Here is a 12500-nt window from a genome sequence, read left to right on the forward strand (position 1 = left end):
GTCCCATATTACCCAGAATCCTCTCCTCCATGTTCCTCTAACATGTGTCTCTATCTGTCTACAAACACTCCAATGATGAGAAAAGTCCATCCTCTCCGTCTTCTGCCTGCTCCACAGAAAATGTGTGCTCAGACAGGCCGTTTGGAGATGTTCCCTTCATGACATCACAAAGGGCAGTAGCCCCTCCCCCCAGGTGGGTGACACTCGCACAGCTAGGTGTTTGTTCTGCCCTCTGAGTCTGCCTTCTCACCGTAAACAATAGGACATGGAGCCAGAAAGCAGCGAGTACACCCGAGCCCTTCCAGAGAGGGGGCGTGGTCAGACACAGCTCATTTACATATTTAAAGCTACAGACACAGAAACAGCCTGTTGTGAGCAGGGCTGAAATAGAGGGGTTTATAGACATGATCAGATTATAGTGAACATGTGCTTAGTGGTTAGAGTCACCCAGGAAGTGAACTAGTACCTGTCTTGGTCAACAGGACTTGAACCAGTGACCCTCTGGGTCTCAATCCAAGTCCCCACAGACTGAGCTCCCGCCCCCCCATCAAGACTCCTCCTCCTCCAGCATTAGTAGATTGTTTTTTGTAACCCCGCCTCCTTCATTCAGCTGCTGTTTTGTTGTTTTGTTTTCCTGACGCTGCAGTCTGAGGATCTGTGTTTAAAGCAGCAGCAGCAGCAGCAGCTCAGCAGGACGAGCTCTCACCGTCGTTTCCTTCAGCTCACACCTGGAATCATCTCAGGCGCTCGCTCCTGCAGATAAAGGTAGGACTGGTTTTATTTTTCTTTGTACGTTTTGTCCCATTCACAGCTCGTATTTTGTCTCCTGCATGTCCGGGACTCGTCAAAGGAAGCGTTTTACACACGTGATCATGTTATATATTTAGGAACAATCAGCTTTTACACAACTTCCAAAAGCTCTAACTGCAAACTGTCCTTCACGCTCTGCAGAGTTCCTGTTTCCCTTCAGTCCACTCACAATCACAAGCTTTAAATACATCACTCTCTCGTCCTCCGTCCACTTCTCCACATGCAATCAATGCAAGACTTAAAAAGTAGCTCCAAGTGTAAAGCAGCCGGAGTGTGTGTGGCCGGAGTGTGTGTGGCCGGAGTGTGTGTGGCCGGAGTGTGTGTGTGGCAGGTCAGGACGATGTGTGTGTCGAGTCCATACAATGGGATAACAGCTGCTTCCTCACTCGGAGCTGGAAATGTCAACGACAGAGAAACTGAGGAACTGACCGCGCAGGAGTTCCCTAACAACGACACACCGAGGGGACTTTTTTACGTCTACCTTTAAATCTCCACGATCAGTGGGGCCCTCCAACCGACACTCAGCAGGGCAGTGACAGTGAGAGCTGTCAGCTAGGGCCCCTTTAGGGAGGCTTCCGACTGTCGTTGCAAAATTTGCACATTATAGGTCGCTGATTTGGTTTAAATTTGGTCAGCCCTCTGGGGGCCCCCTATTGGTCTGAGGGGCCCCAAGCAGTTGCCTGTTGACAAGCAGCGAGCTTCAGAGAAGGTTCCTGTGAAAAGGCTTCTTGGATCTAAAATAGTTCCTGTGGTGCAGAACGAATAAATAACGGAGGCAGTTTGAGGTTCGTGTCGTGCAGTGACCACGAGAGCGGCGTGACGTGAACCGTGAACCAACAATACGAATCCTCACGAGATCTCCTCTCTGATCTCAAACGGCTTAAAGCTCCTCGTGCTCTTGTGTTAAGAACACTCATTTCAGCCTCTGTTTCAGCTGCTGTCTCTTTAAGCCCCTCCCCTCCTCATGACTCCACTGTCTTCTGATTGGCCAGCTCTCTGGAAGCCTTCCCGGCAGGGCAGAACGCTGCAGGGCTGCCAGGCGAGAGCTGCTCTCATGTAAGAGGCGTGACGCTGTCTGGTTTTATATCGGGGAACTATGGCGTGATTTGCAGAAGAAGCCTTTTGGCGCCCTCTGCTGACTCATCGCTCCAACATACGATCGTGATCTGAAACTTTGCCGGCGTTTAATTTGGTCCCGCAGCGACACATCGATGGGACTTTTGATACTGTCGATTATTGATACACGTCGAGCGCCGATGACCTCGTGGTTATGTGGCGCTCCTCATGTACGGAGGCTAAACTCCTTATCGCTGCGGCTGTGGGTTCAAATCCAACCTCTGCTGTTTGCTCCATCTCTCCCCCTCCTCCCGACGCTCCCGCTCCGTCTTCAGCTGTCCACAGTGAATCTGTGATGTATTGTCTTTTTTATCTGTTCATAAGTTTCAAACAGGAAGTGGTCTTCTGTTGGACTCATCTCCGTCCCTCGTCTGAGTCACGTCAAATCTGGTGTCAGCAGCAGATTTTAACAATGAAAAAGAAGAAGTTGTGGCCGTGTGTTGTCTTTCTGCTCTCTCTCTCTCAGTCAGTGACTCACAGCTTCAGGAGGAAGTGGCAGACTGTATTTTCCTCCCTGACGTCTTTCACCGTGGACGAGTCTTCAGCCCTGTTTCTCAAAGGGAACAATAATGCTTCTAACGTGTCGGCAGGAGCAATAACAGGAAGTTCAGACGGCTGGAGAGACTTAATATATCGCCTCGCCGGAACACAATAACAGGGAGCGGGTCTCGGCGTTATTCTGGGACTTCCTGTTGGTTTATCTGCTGATTTGTGTCTCTGGGTGTCGGGATGATTCTGCACAGGAGGACGCAGAGGGAGATGGAGCAGAGCGACTGCACCGAGGATCGGATCGAGCACGTCCTGGAGCGATGCCTCTCCGGCCTGGGTCACGACACTCCTGACAAGCTGCTGTGGAACGGTAAGGAATCATCACGCGTGACCTCAGACCAGAAACAAGAGTCATTGTAGTCGAGGAGTTAGGGTCGACCAAATGAACCATGTAACCTGCTAGTTTAGCTGAGATGAGACGGATGTGTTTGTCCTGAAAAAATCCAGAACTGAATAGATTTTGTGAGCCGGGGATTTCTGTCTTTGTTGCGATGTGATGGATATCATCCGTCACTGCGGAGACATCCTGACACTGTACTGAGGATGTTTTGGAATGATTTCTAACCTGTTGAATCCTCCTCACACTCCAGGCCAGCCGCTCGGGAACATACTGTTCAATCTATGGAGACAAAGTGGTGACGCTCAGAAAGAGAGACGGGTCAAATGTTGTCTCAGATCTTTTCGAAAATATGACCAAAAAAGGTTTTTTTCTTCCAGTCACTTTTTGGCAACAAGGAAAGTTTGTGTATTCACCGAGCTGCCGTTCGCTCCGGGACTTTCTGCAAATGTTTAACTGCCTGTTATCAGAGTGAAACCAAAAAGCAGAAATGCGCTTGGCTCATGTTGTGTGTCTGTGCCCGTCGGAGCAGCCGGGTTGTGCATCAACAACTGGTGTTTGGAGGAACTTGTGAAGAGAGATCCACGCAACTTCCTCATCCTCCTCCAGAAGATTCTGCAGAAAGTCAAAGAGGTGAGGAGGCGGGAGGCGAGAGAGCGGTCCGAGTGCTGCAGGACGTCTGTCACACTCTTTGTGTTTCCTGTTTCAGGTGATCCAGCAGGTTCGCTATGAGCTGGTTGTTCCTCTCACTCTCCTCTTCTCCTGCAGCCTGCTCAAAGTCAGTGTCACAGAAGAGGAACAAGCACTTTGATAACGCTCTTATGTAACCGTTGCACAATCAGAGACGTCTTATTGTCTTCTTGCAGGCTCCGTTTGTGTCTGCAGACTGCGGCGTGCTGCACGACGCTTACCTGCTGTTCCACAGTTTCCTGACGTGGCCTGAGCCGTGCTGCTCGGCCACTAAACGCCTGTTAAACGTCATCCAGCAGGAGCTCAGAGCACCAGGTAGCAATGACCCCACTGACATGTATACATGACATGTATGTTCCCCTCATCGACACGTGACCTCCAAACCACGAGAAGGACTTCTGTAGTTTCCAGAAAGTGCATGAAAGTGTTTTAGAGCAGCAGAATGAGTTGTGAGAAATTCATTAAGAACAACAACATAGAAGGAAGTTTAGTAGCTTCCTAAAAGTCACATCTGATGGTGGAAGGAGGCGCCATCGTCCACGCTGTGGTCCACGGTCTGTGTCGAGTCAGCGCTCAGTGTGGCCATAAGGGGGCAGTGTTCAGCTGCTGAGATGTACCGAGCTGTCTTCATTTTTCTGTTTCAGGCGTTTCATTTCAAAGGCTGATCAGGACCGAGCAGGCTGTTTCTCCGGGGACTCACAGCTCTAAAACCATGTGAGTCGTCCAAACCAACATGGCTTCCTCGTGGTGGTCGTGGTCGTTCGTGAGGACTGATGGTCCCATGTGTTTGTTTGACAGGACTGTGCTGTTAGTGAGCCCGGAGGATGACCGCCCTAAAGAGGTCCAGTCTGTCTCCGAGCAGCTGAGCAGGACTCAAAACTCCAGCAGAGACGTGTGCGTGCTCCTCGTCCTGCAGGGCCTTCAGGCCGTCCTGGGCCCCCAACTGGACCTGCGGACCCTCCGCTGCGTCCTGCAGGTGACTGAACGGCGTGCGTGCGAGGGCTCCGTGATCCTTCAGGTCACTCACTCACGTGTGTTCTCGTCCTGCAGAGGAAGCAGTCGGAGGAGCTGCAGCAGCTGATGGAGGCGGTGAGCGACAGCGTGGAGCGAGCGGCCGCCACGCCGGACGTCAGCGCGGCGAGGCGAACTCTCCGACTCAGCATGGAGCGGATCGCAGAGAGTCTGTCGGCTCCTGCTGGAGGCCGCACTCACTCCGGTTAGATCAACAACGTACAGACTGAACGCCGTGACGGTGTTTCCTCGTCTTTAACGCCTCTCACTCCTTCTAGGTTCTGTCGAGACGTTCACGCCGCCCTTCCCGAAGTGTCACGCCTGCTGCTGGGAGAACGACAGCTTCGGTAACAGGAGGGAACAACTTCCCAAAAACCTGCAGAACTTTAAACCCTTAACAGTCGTTTTCTTCTTTTCTGTCGTGCAGACATCCTGAATCACATCCTCGCCATCGAGTCCGACCTCGATTCACCTTCAGACTGCTTCCCAAAAACTGACGAGGAGGAGGAGGATATTAACGATGTCAGCGTGGACGAGGAAGACGAGCTGGAAGCCGAGTTTCTGAACAACCGCATCTCCTACGCGTCCTCGTCCTCCAGGGACTCCGGTAACTACCTGTCCTCCAGCTGGTCTGTCTTTTCCACGCCGTCCGGCTCTTCGGGCGTGGAAAGCGACTTCAGCGAGGACACGACACAAGACGACGCCGAGGAGGGACGAGAGGACCAGCCGAAGCTGAGAAAGAAACCCAAGAAGAAGTCCAGATCTCTGCTGGGCGTCGAGCGTTTCTCCTCGCTCTTCAGGACGCCGCGCAGCCCGAGCGTCTGCCGCCGCGCTCAGAGTCTGGGTTACCGCGGCGATATTACAAAAGAGGTTCAAAGAAGCGGCTCAAAGCTGCAACACTCGAGGTCTTTGTCCAGAAAAGCCCATCCTCTGCAGACTCCCGCAGCTCCACCTGACGATCTCTCTCCTCAGAAGCACATGTGCGTGCGCAGGAGGCCGATCCTGAGCTGTGACGAAGGCGACGTGCTCGTCAAAGTGGTCGTGTTCGGAGGCGACAGAGAGGCCGGCAGGTTGGCGAGGGCGTACAGCGACCTGCAGCAGAGAGAGAGTAAATGTCCCCGACTCACAAAGACCTGCAGACTGCAGTTTTACTTTGTCCCCACCAGGAGGAGAACAACAGGAGGGAACGCAGCGAGTGACGGACACACGGCCTCGAGCAAAGCTGCTGCTGTGGTGAGAACGCACGCCGTTATCACGCACGCCGTTATCACGCACGCCGTTATCACGCACGCCGTTATCACGCACGCCGTTATCACGCCCGTGTCCTCAGACATCAAGGACAGCAAAAACACAAACATGTAGAAAGGATGCAGGATTTATAAACCCCTCTATTTCAGCCCTGCTCAGAACAGGCTGTTTCTGTGTCTGTAGCTTTAAATATGTAAATGAGCTGTGTCTGACCACGCCCCCTCTCTGGAAGGGCTCGGGTGTACTCGCTGCTTTCTGGCTCCATGTCCTATTGTTTACGGTGAGAAGGCAGACTCAGAGGGCAGAACAAACACCTAGCTGTGGGAGTGTCACCCACCTGGGGGAGGGGCTACTGCCCTTTGTGATGTCATGAAGGGGAGGGGCTACTGCCCTTTGTGATGTCACATGATGTTTCTTTCATGTTTTTCACCCTCTCTCTTCCACGCAGGAGTGTAACGGCGGCGTGCAGGACGACAGTACGACTGACATCGCTCAGCTGTTGGGCAGAATCGACCCGTGGTACGAGAGGAACGTCCTCAACCTGCTCAGTCTGTCCTCTGACGTCCTCGGACAGGTAGCCGACGCCCACAGCTCCACGTTTCTCTGGGTAGATTTAGTTCTGGTTAATCGTGTGTTTTTATATCCGCCCCTCAGACGTCGCGTAAAGACGGAGACGACTCGGTGAACGGTGGCGGCACAGAGAGACTCCCCCTGCTGGCCGACCTGCTGACTTATTACTGCAGACATGCAGAGCAGCAGGTTCTGGTGCAGCTCTACCAGGCTGAGGTGAGAGAGAGAGAGAGAGAGAGAGAGAGAGAGAAAGAGAGAGAGAGAGAGAGTGTGTGTGTGTGTGTGTGTGTGACCTCTGTGTTCTGTTTTCAGCTGACTCTGGCCGGAGGAGAGCGGAGGAGGGAGGTGTTCATTCACTCTCTGGAGCTCGGACACTCTGCAGGGACCAGAGCTGTGAAGGCCATGGGTGAGACACACACACACACACACACACACACACACACACACACACACACACACATTTGTGGTGAACTCTCTGTTCTGAATGTTCTTTAAAAACGTGACCTGCTGAGGATCCGTTCTCCGGGCTGTTTTCTAAAACTCCTTCTGTCCTCGTCGTTCGTTCTGATTGGTCCAAAATGCTACATGCTAACAAACATCAGACCGCTCTACCTCCCACAATGCAAAGCAGCACGTCGGAGATGGAAGTGACGGACAGCGACTGGAGAAATAACCACGATCAGACCCGATCACACCAATCTAAACGAATGTCTCGTCAGCTTCTTTCAGACTGCTACTGTAGTCGGCGTTGTTACAAGACGACCTTTATGTCTTCCTGCAGCCAATCAGGATCAACCGCTTTTCAAGTCTAACATGTGACGTGTTTGTTTGTAGGATCTGCCAGCAAGAGGTTTGGGATCGATGAAGAGCGGAGGGCGGTGCCGTTATCTCTGAGCGTCTCGTACAACAAGGTGACTCCGATTTTAAAACAGATGATTCGCCGTTGTTCCATTTGATCATGAAACTCATGATGTCGTGATCTGACCCCGACTCGATTCCAGGTGGCGATTAGTGGGCGGAGTCAGTGGATCCAAACAGAGACGGTTTGCACGTCGATTAATCTTCACAAATCGTGCAGGAAACCTGAGCAGTCCGGTGAGTCGGCCGTCGCAGCCTCGACATCCAGGTGTTTGTTTGTGATGTTTTTATCCGTGAAGTTCTGAGCGTGTTCAAATCTCCCCGGGTCAGACTCGAGGTCCGACAGGTTACAGCTGACGATGACAGAAGTCCTGAAGAGGCAGTGCGCCAAGTCCAAGAAAGGCTACAACCAGGTGACGGGAGATTTCACACATTCACGTTCAAAACATCAAACGTAAAAACTTACTCAGCCCCCCCCCCCCCCCTCCCCCCCCCTCTCCTGACAGCACATCTCCGTCTCTGAGGTGAAGGTGGATCAGGTTCAGGTGATGGGCGGAGACAACGGGACGACCTTCGCTGTGTGTCTGGATCAGGACGAGAAGAAGTTCTTCCAGAGTGTCACCAGGTGGGTTTAGGGTCTCGGTCTTTACTGGTTCCCGATCAGTGGGGAGGTTCTGGTCTTCTGGGCGGGTCCGACGTCCCCCCTCTGTGTGCAGTGATGACACCTGTTCTGTGTCCGCAGGTGTGAAGTGTCTCTGTGCTGTAAACCGGGACGAGGTTCAGACTGGAGGTCTTTCAAACCGACGCCGGGACAAGTCCAGCCTCTACACCCGTCCTACTGCTCCCTGCTCTGCCTCCCCGTCACCTCCTTCTCCTCCTCGTACACCTGACCCTCCTTTAACCGCCGCACACGAGCGACTGACGGGAAATCAGGAGGCCGTTATTGGATACTTAAAGGAGCAGCGTGTAACTCTGACACCCAGTGTTTAAAATGGGTACTGCGGTCTAAACATTACAGAGCTTGATGGGGTTTACATTAAATGTTTCGCAGCTTTTTACATTTTTGAAATATACTTAAAACAGCTCCAGGGTTCAACTAAACTGACTGATGTTTTAAAGAGTTTTAAAGTCGGAAAAAACCAAGGAACATCCAAGTGTGACATCCTGCAGTACCTGGAGTGTCCACTAGAGGCTGGCTGCAGCAGCACAGGAAGTCACATACACACCCATTCAAACAGCCTGTTTTTACAGCAGACATGAACATGTTTACAGCCTGCTTCAAAAAACCAAATAGGTGTGATTAGCTCATGTCTCCATCCACACACACTGTACACACACACACACACACACACACACACACACACACACACTGTACGGGGGAATGTTTTGACAACACTCAGGCTTCGTCCTTTAATATTTACAGTCTGTATGTGTGTTCATGTGTAAGTTATTTATTTTTAAGAGCGACTCGTGAAATATTCTGAAATATTTGTTATTTTTGTATTCAGTTTGTCACACAAGTGAAATAAAATCCTTCTTTGATCAACTTTGACACCATCATCTGGATCAGTTTGTCTGCCACGAGGTACCAACCTGATGAACCAATCACAGGCCTCCCTGTCTCCCTGCGCGCTCTCTACCTCTCGCGCGCTCTCGCTCAAAGCTCGTCACCGATGACTGAGTTTACACTGAGTTTACTTCCAGCTGAATGAGACGTGAGACGTCACCTTCTGGAGCGACGGCGCGCGAGCCAAACAAGGCGAGGTTTAAAGTGTCATTTTATTAATGAAGGTTTAAGTTGAATAATTTATTGTAGTTATTTAATCAGTTACATTTCTGAGCGGGTCTGCACCGACACCTCCACGCCACCAGAGGGCGCTGCAGTCACGCTCACCTGCCTGCAGATGGAAAGGTAAACAGATGGGTGTGCGCGCTCACTGTGCACGAGGCAGCAGGTGTGTGACTTCACCTTAATGACCAAAGAGAGACAAAGTGAGGACGTGAGGACGGATTAAAGCTGGACAATGATCGACAGACAAGTTTGAAGACGTTTTCTCCTCGCGCGCAGGTGAACAGGTAAAAACCGTTTTTTTTTTTAACTTCTTCCTTTTGTTCTTCTTATCAGACAAACTTAAAGTGACGTGGACATGGTGATGTGCAGAGACACACCTGTACGTCCTGCCTGACAGGTGTGACCGATCCTCTCAGATAAAACAGTTTAAAAAGATGGAAGTGAAAACGTTTCTGAAGTTTGCATATTGATCATATTGATCATATTTATCATATTGATCTGCAGTTATGCAAAGAGTCATTTCTGTCCTTCATTTTATCTGTGTAAATAAAAGAAGCTTTCAAAACTGCAAACCAGGAAGAAAAGAGCTGAACTGTTTTTCCTGCTAAAACTTAACAAACAATAATCGACTTTTTAATAGTAATTAAAAATATGAATAAAATAAAAACCCTTTTTAAAGTCATAAAGTCAGATAAGTTATAGACCTAAAGTATGTAGATCAGGTCTGCATACACAAGTCTGACTTGTTTTGGCTTCATGCACGACTGAGCAGCTCCGCCTCAACGACTGCTGGATTACAAAACAACTCTAAAAACTGGATTCTGGGTTTCACAAAAATGTCTTTTTGTGTTTTTTGGAGGCGGAGCTTAAATCTTTTGGCTCCAGGCGGCTTTAGGATCTTACTCACTTCATATGTTTTGTATTTGATGTTTCATATCTTTTTTTGGCGCTCAGGATTCATGAAACGTATCAAACAAAAAGCGATGAAGTTGCTGTCGATGTTTTCCCGCCTGTTGTTGACCACGTCGTCTCCCGTTGTCTCCGTCAGAGTCGAGCAGCGGCGCCACGTGAAGACGACGGCGAGGAATCATGAAGAGGAACAAGCAGATCGACGTGAAGCGCGCCCTCGTTCTGTCCGGCGCTCTGCACTTCCTGGTGTGCTGCGCCCGAGCGTGTCTGCTCCCCTTCCTCACCCTCTTCTTCAGACGGCTCGGTCTGACTCCGGCCATGACCGGCGTCGTCATGGGAACCAAACACCTCATCACGCTGGCGTCGAGCCCGCTGGGGAGTCTTCTGGCCAAACGCTACGACAAGAGGCGAGCGGTGATGATCTGCTCGCTCGTTGTCTCGGCGCTGGTTCCTCTGGTTCTGCTGCTCATCCCCTCTACAGGTGTTCACGGCCAATCAGACGCCTGTAACACGTCGGATGTGAGCACGAGTACGGGCGCCAGTCTCACGAGCGGCGTCACGCAGACAACAACTGAAACAAATCTTAAAACCTCCGCTCTCGTTCCTCGCTCGAACACAACACTCCCCGACGCTAACGCTGCTCCCGTCCTGGTTAGAACGACACTGCAGCAGCCTGAAGCTGAAAAGTCCCACCCTCAGATGCAGCAAGTGAATGCATCATCGGCGGAAAATGAAGGAGAAAGAAAAGTGAGCAGCGCCGTCACAAAGCAGACGAGCAGCTCGGCGCCAGCGAGGAAGAAGAGGTCGGAGAAGCGAGGCGTGAAGAAGACGGAGGACAAGAGCAGGGGCGGCCATTTTGAATTTCTGGGCAGCCTAAAGGCGATGGACGCTCAGCATCAGCTCTTCTTCCTGGTTCTCATCACCGTGTCCGTGTGGGAGGCGGTGGCGGCCCCTCTGGATTGGACGGCAGACGACGGGCAGTACGAATATCTGGACTTTGCAGACGCTTCCGACCGCTACAGCAGCACGGGGGGGTGGGGCTTACTGGGAGCAGCATGCGGGGTAGGAGGGGCGGGGCTACTGGTCAGCCAGTTGCGTTGTCTGATAGCAGATGAGACAGCGAGGAGTGCGGTGCATTTCTACTGCTACGCCGCCGTGGTCGCCCTGGCTCTTCCCGTGGCGACGTTGCTCCCACTCCACCTGAATAAGAAACGGGACAAAGCTAACGGGCTGGTCAAAGCGCTGCAGTTAGTGCGAGGCTCCCCCCGCGCTCTGCTCTCCGCCGCCACCGCCCTGCTGGTCGGGGCGGCGAGCTCGGCCGTGGATAACTTCCTCCTGTGGCAAATGCAGGATCACGGGAGCAACAAGCTGCACATGGCGCTCGCTATCGCGCTCGCTCTGCTCTCTCAGGCCGCCTTCCCCCTGCTGGCGAGTAGAATATCCAAAGTCCTCGCCTCGGGGAGGGTCCTCGCCGTGGGGGCCGCAACCCTCGGCCTGCAGTGCTTCTATTACTCCTTCATCTGGGCGCCGTGGGCCGCGCTGCCGGCTCAAGCGTTCAGCTGCTTCGGCGCCGGAGCGGTGTGGTGGGCCGTGCGGGTGCAGTGCGAGGACTTGGCCACGCCCGGGTCCGAGAGGAGCGTGAGCAGGATCTACAGCGCCCTCTGTCTGCACCTGGGCGCCGGGTTGGGGAGCTTCGGTGGCGGGTTCGTGGCGCAGACACTGGGGCTGACGTGGCTGTTCAGAGGCGTGGCGGCGTGTTTGATGGCGTGGTGCGTGTGTCTGCCGCTGCTGCAGTGGAAAGCTCCTCGCCAGCGCAGGATCAACTACTCGAGGCTTCTGGCGGCCGACGCGAGCGAAGGCAGCGAGTCGGAGTCTGAACAGGAGAGAGACTGGCTGGATGACGCCATGGAGGACGAGCGTGGACGCAGAGTCGCCCCGTGAAACTCGACGAGACGGAAAAGACTTGAACTGTTTCCTATCACGAGACGATGGTCACTTTTTTTAAGAACTTAAACTGCAGAAACGTGCGGCGTGCAGCGTCGGGGAAATGGTTGCAGTTTGTCATTTGTCCAGCAGAGGGCGCTGAGAGACAGTTACCAATAATGGTATCGATGTCAGTGAATGCACCAATCAGAAACCATGATTATATTTTTTCAGTTATTGGACAGGAAGCTGAAGCGAGAGACAGGAAGTGCCAGAAGGAGGAGGGAGGGGGGGTTACGGGGTTTGAACCCACGGTTGTACGTGCGACAGGTAAAGTCACCGTGAGGCGATTTAATGAACCCAGCTGTGAAGAAGAAAACGCCTCGGTGCCACGTCGTTGGTCAAAGATGTTGTTGGTTGTAAAAATGCAGAAACTTCTGCAGACGTGAAATATAATAAAATATGTTTTCACTCAAACGTTGAATAAAGCTGTGAAACCGTGTGCTCTGTGAACGCGTCACTCCGAGGCCTCGTGGTCACCTCGAGGCCTCGTGGTCACCTCGAGGCCTCGTGGTCACCTCGATTGTCTTCCAGGCAGAAAAGTTCTGCACGTCCACCCTGTCGCCATGACAACGGCCGCTGTATGACCGACACGGTTTGTTTATTCTCGATCGCTTTTTGTTTTTG

At 52.2% G+C, this 12500-nt stretch overlaps 2 protein-coding genes and 1 long non-coding RNA gene across 4 annotated transcripts in view; all 3 read left to right on the forward strand.

Annotated features, from left to right (window-relative positions):
* The window catches only part of LOC306838239, a 42913-nt gene extending 42243 nt beyond the window's left edge, over positions 1-670 (forward strand). The window contains exon 3 of the long non-coding RNA XR_013781049.1: positions 647-670. This is a non-coding gene — a long non-coding RNA (uncharacterized lncRNA). The remainder of the gene's footprint in view (positions 1-646) is intronic.
* Positions 671-688: 18 nt separating this feature from the next.
* On the forward strand, positions 689-8741 carry LOC306838219 (phosphoinositide 3-kinase regulatory subunit 5-like). 2 transcript variants are annotated; one of them, XM_079366280.1, is made up of 18 exons: positions 689-765; positions 2670-2785; positions 3345-3445; positions 3522-3590; positions 3679-3817; positions 4147-4216; positions 4301-4478; positions 4553-4718; positions 4792-4860; positions 4941-5746; positions 6210-6335; positions 6416-6547; positions 6644-6737; positions 7166-7242; positions 7333-7426; positions 7520-7602; positions 7696-7814; positions 7932-8741. In XM_079366280.1, the coding sequence occupies exons 2-18, from the start codon at positions 2686-2688 to the stop codon at positions 8077-8079; spliced, it is 2571 nt and encodes an 856-aa protein (XP_079222406.1). In that variant the 5' UTR covers positions 689-765; positions 2670-2685; the 3' UTR covers positions 8080-8741. The 2 variants fall into 2 exon arrangements, with proteins under 2 accessions (XP_079222406.1, XP_079222407.1); XM_079366281.1 differs by having other exon boundaries at positions 7720-7814.
* Positions 8742-8925: 184 nt separating this feature from the next.
* On the forward strand, positions 8926-12117 carry mfsd6l (major facilitator superfamily domain containing 6-like). Its single transcript, XM_079366295.1, has 2 exons — positions 8926-9265; positions 10030-12117. The coding sequence occupies exon 2, from the start codon at positions 10071-10073 to the stop codon at positions 11829-11831; it is 1761 nt and encodes a 586-aa protein (XP_079222421.1). The 5' UTR covers positions 8926-9265; positions 10030-10070; the 3' UTR covers positions 11832-12117.
* Positions 12118-12500: the final 383 nt, after the last annotated feature.

Source organism: Symphodus melops (assembly GCF_947650265.1).
Source record: "Symphodus melops genome assembly, chromosome: 17".
Classification (NCBI taxonomy): domain Eukaryota; kingdom Metazoa; phylum Chordata; class Actinopteri; order Labriformes; family Labridae; genus Symphodus; species Symphodus melops.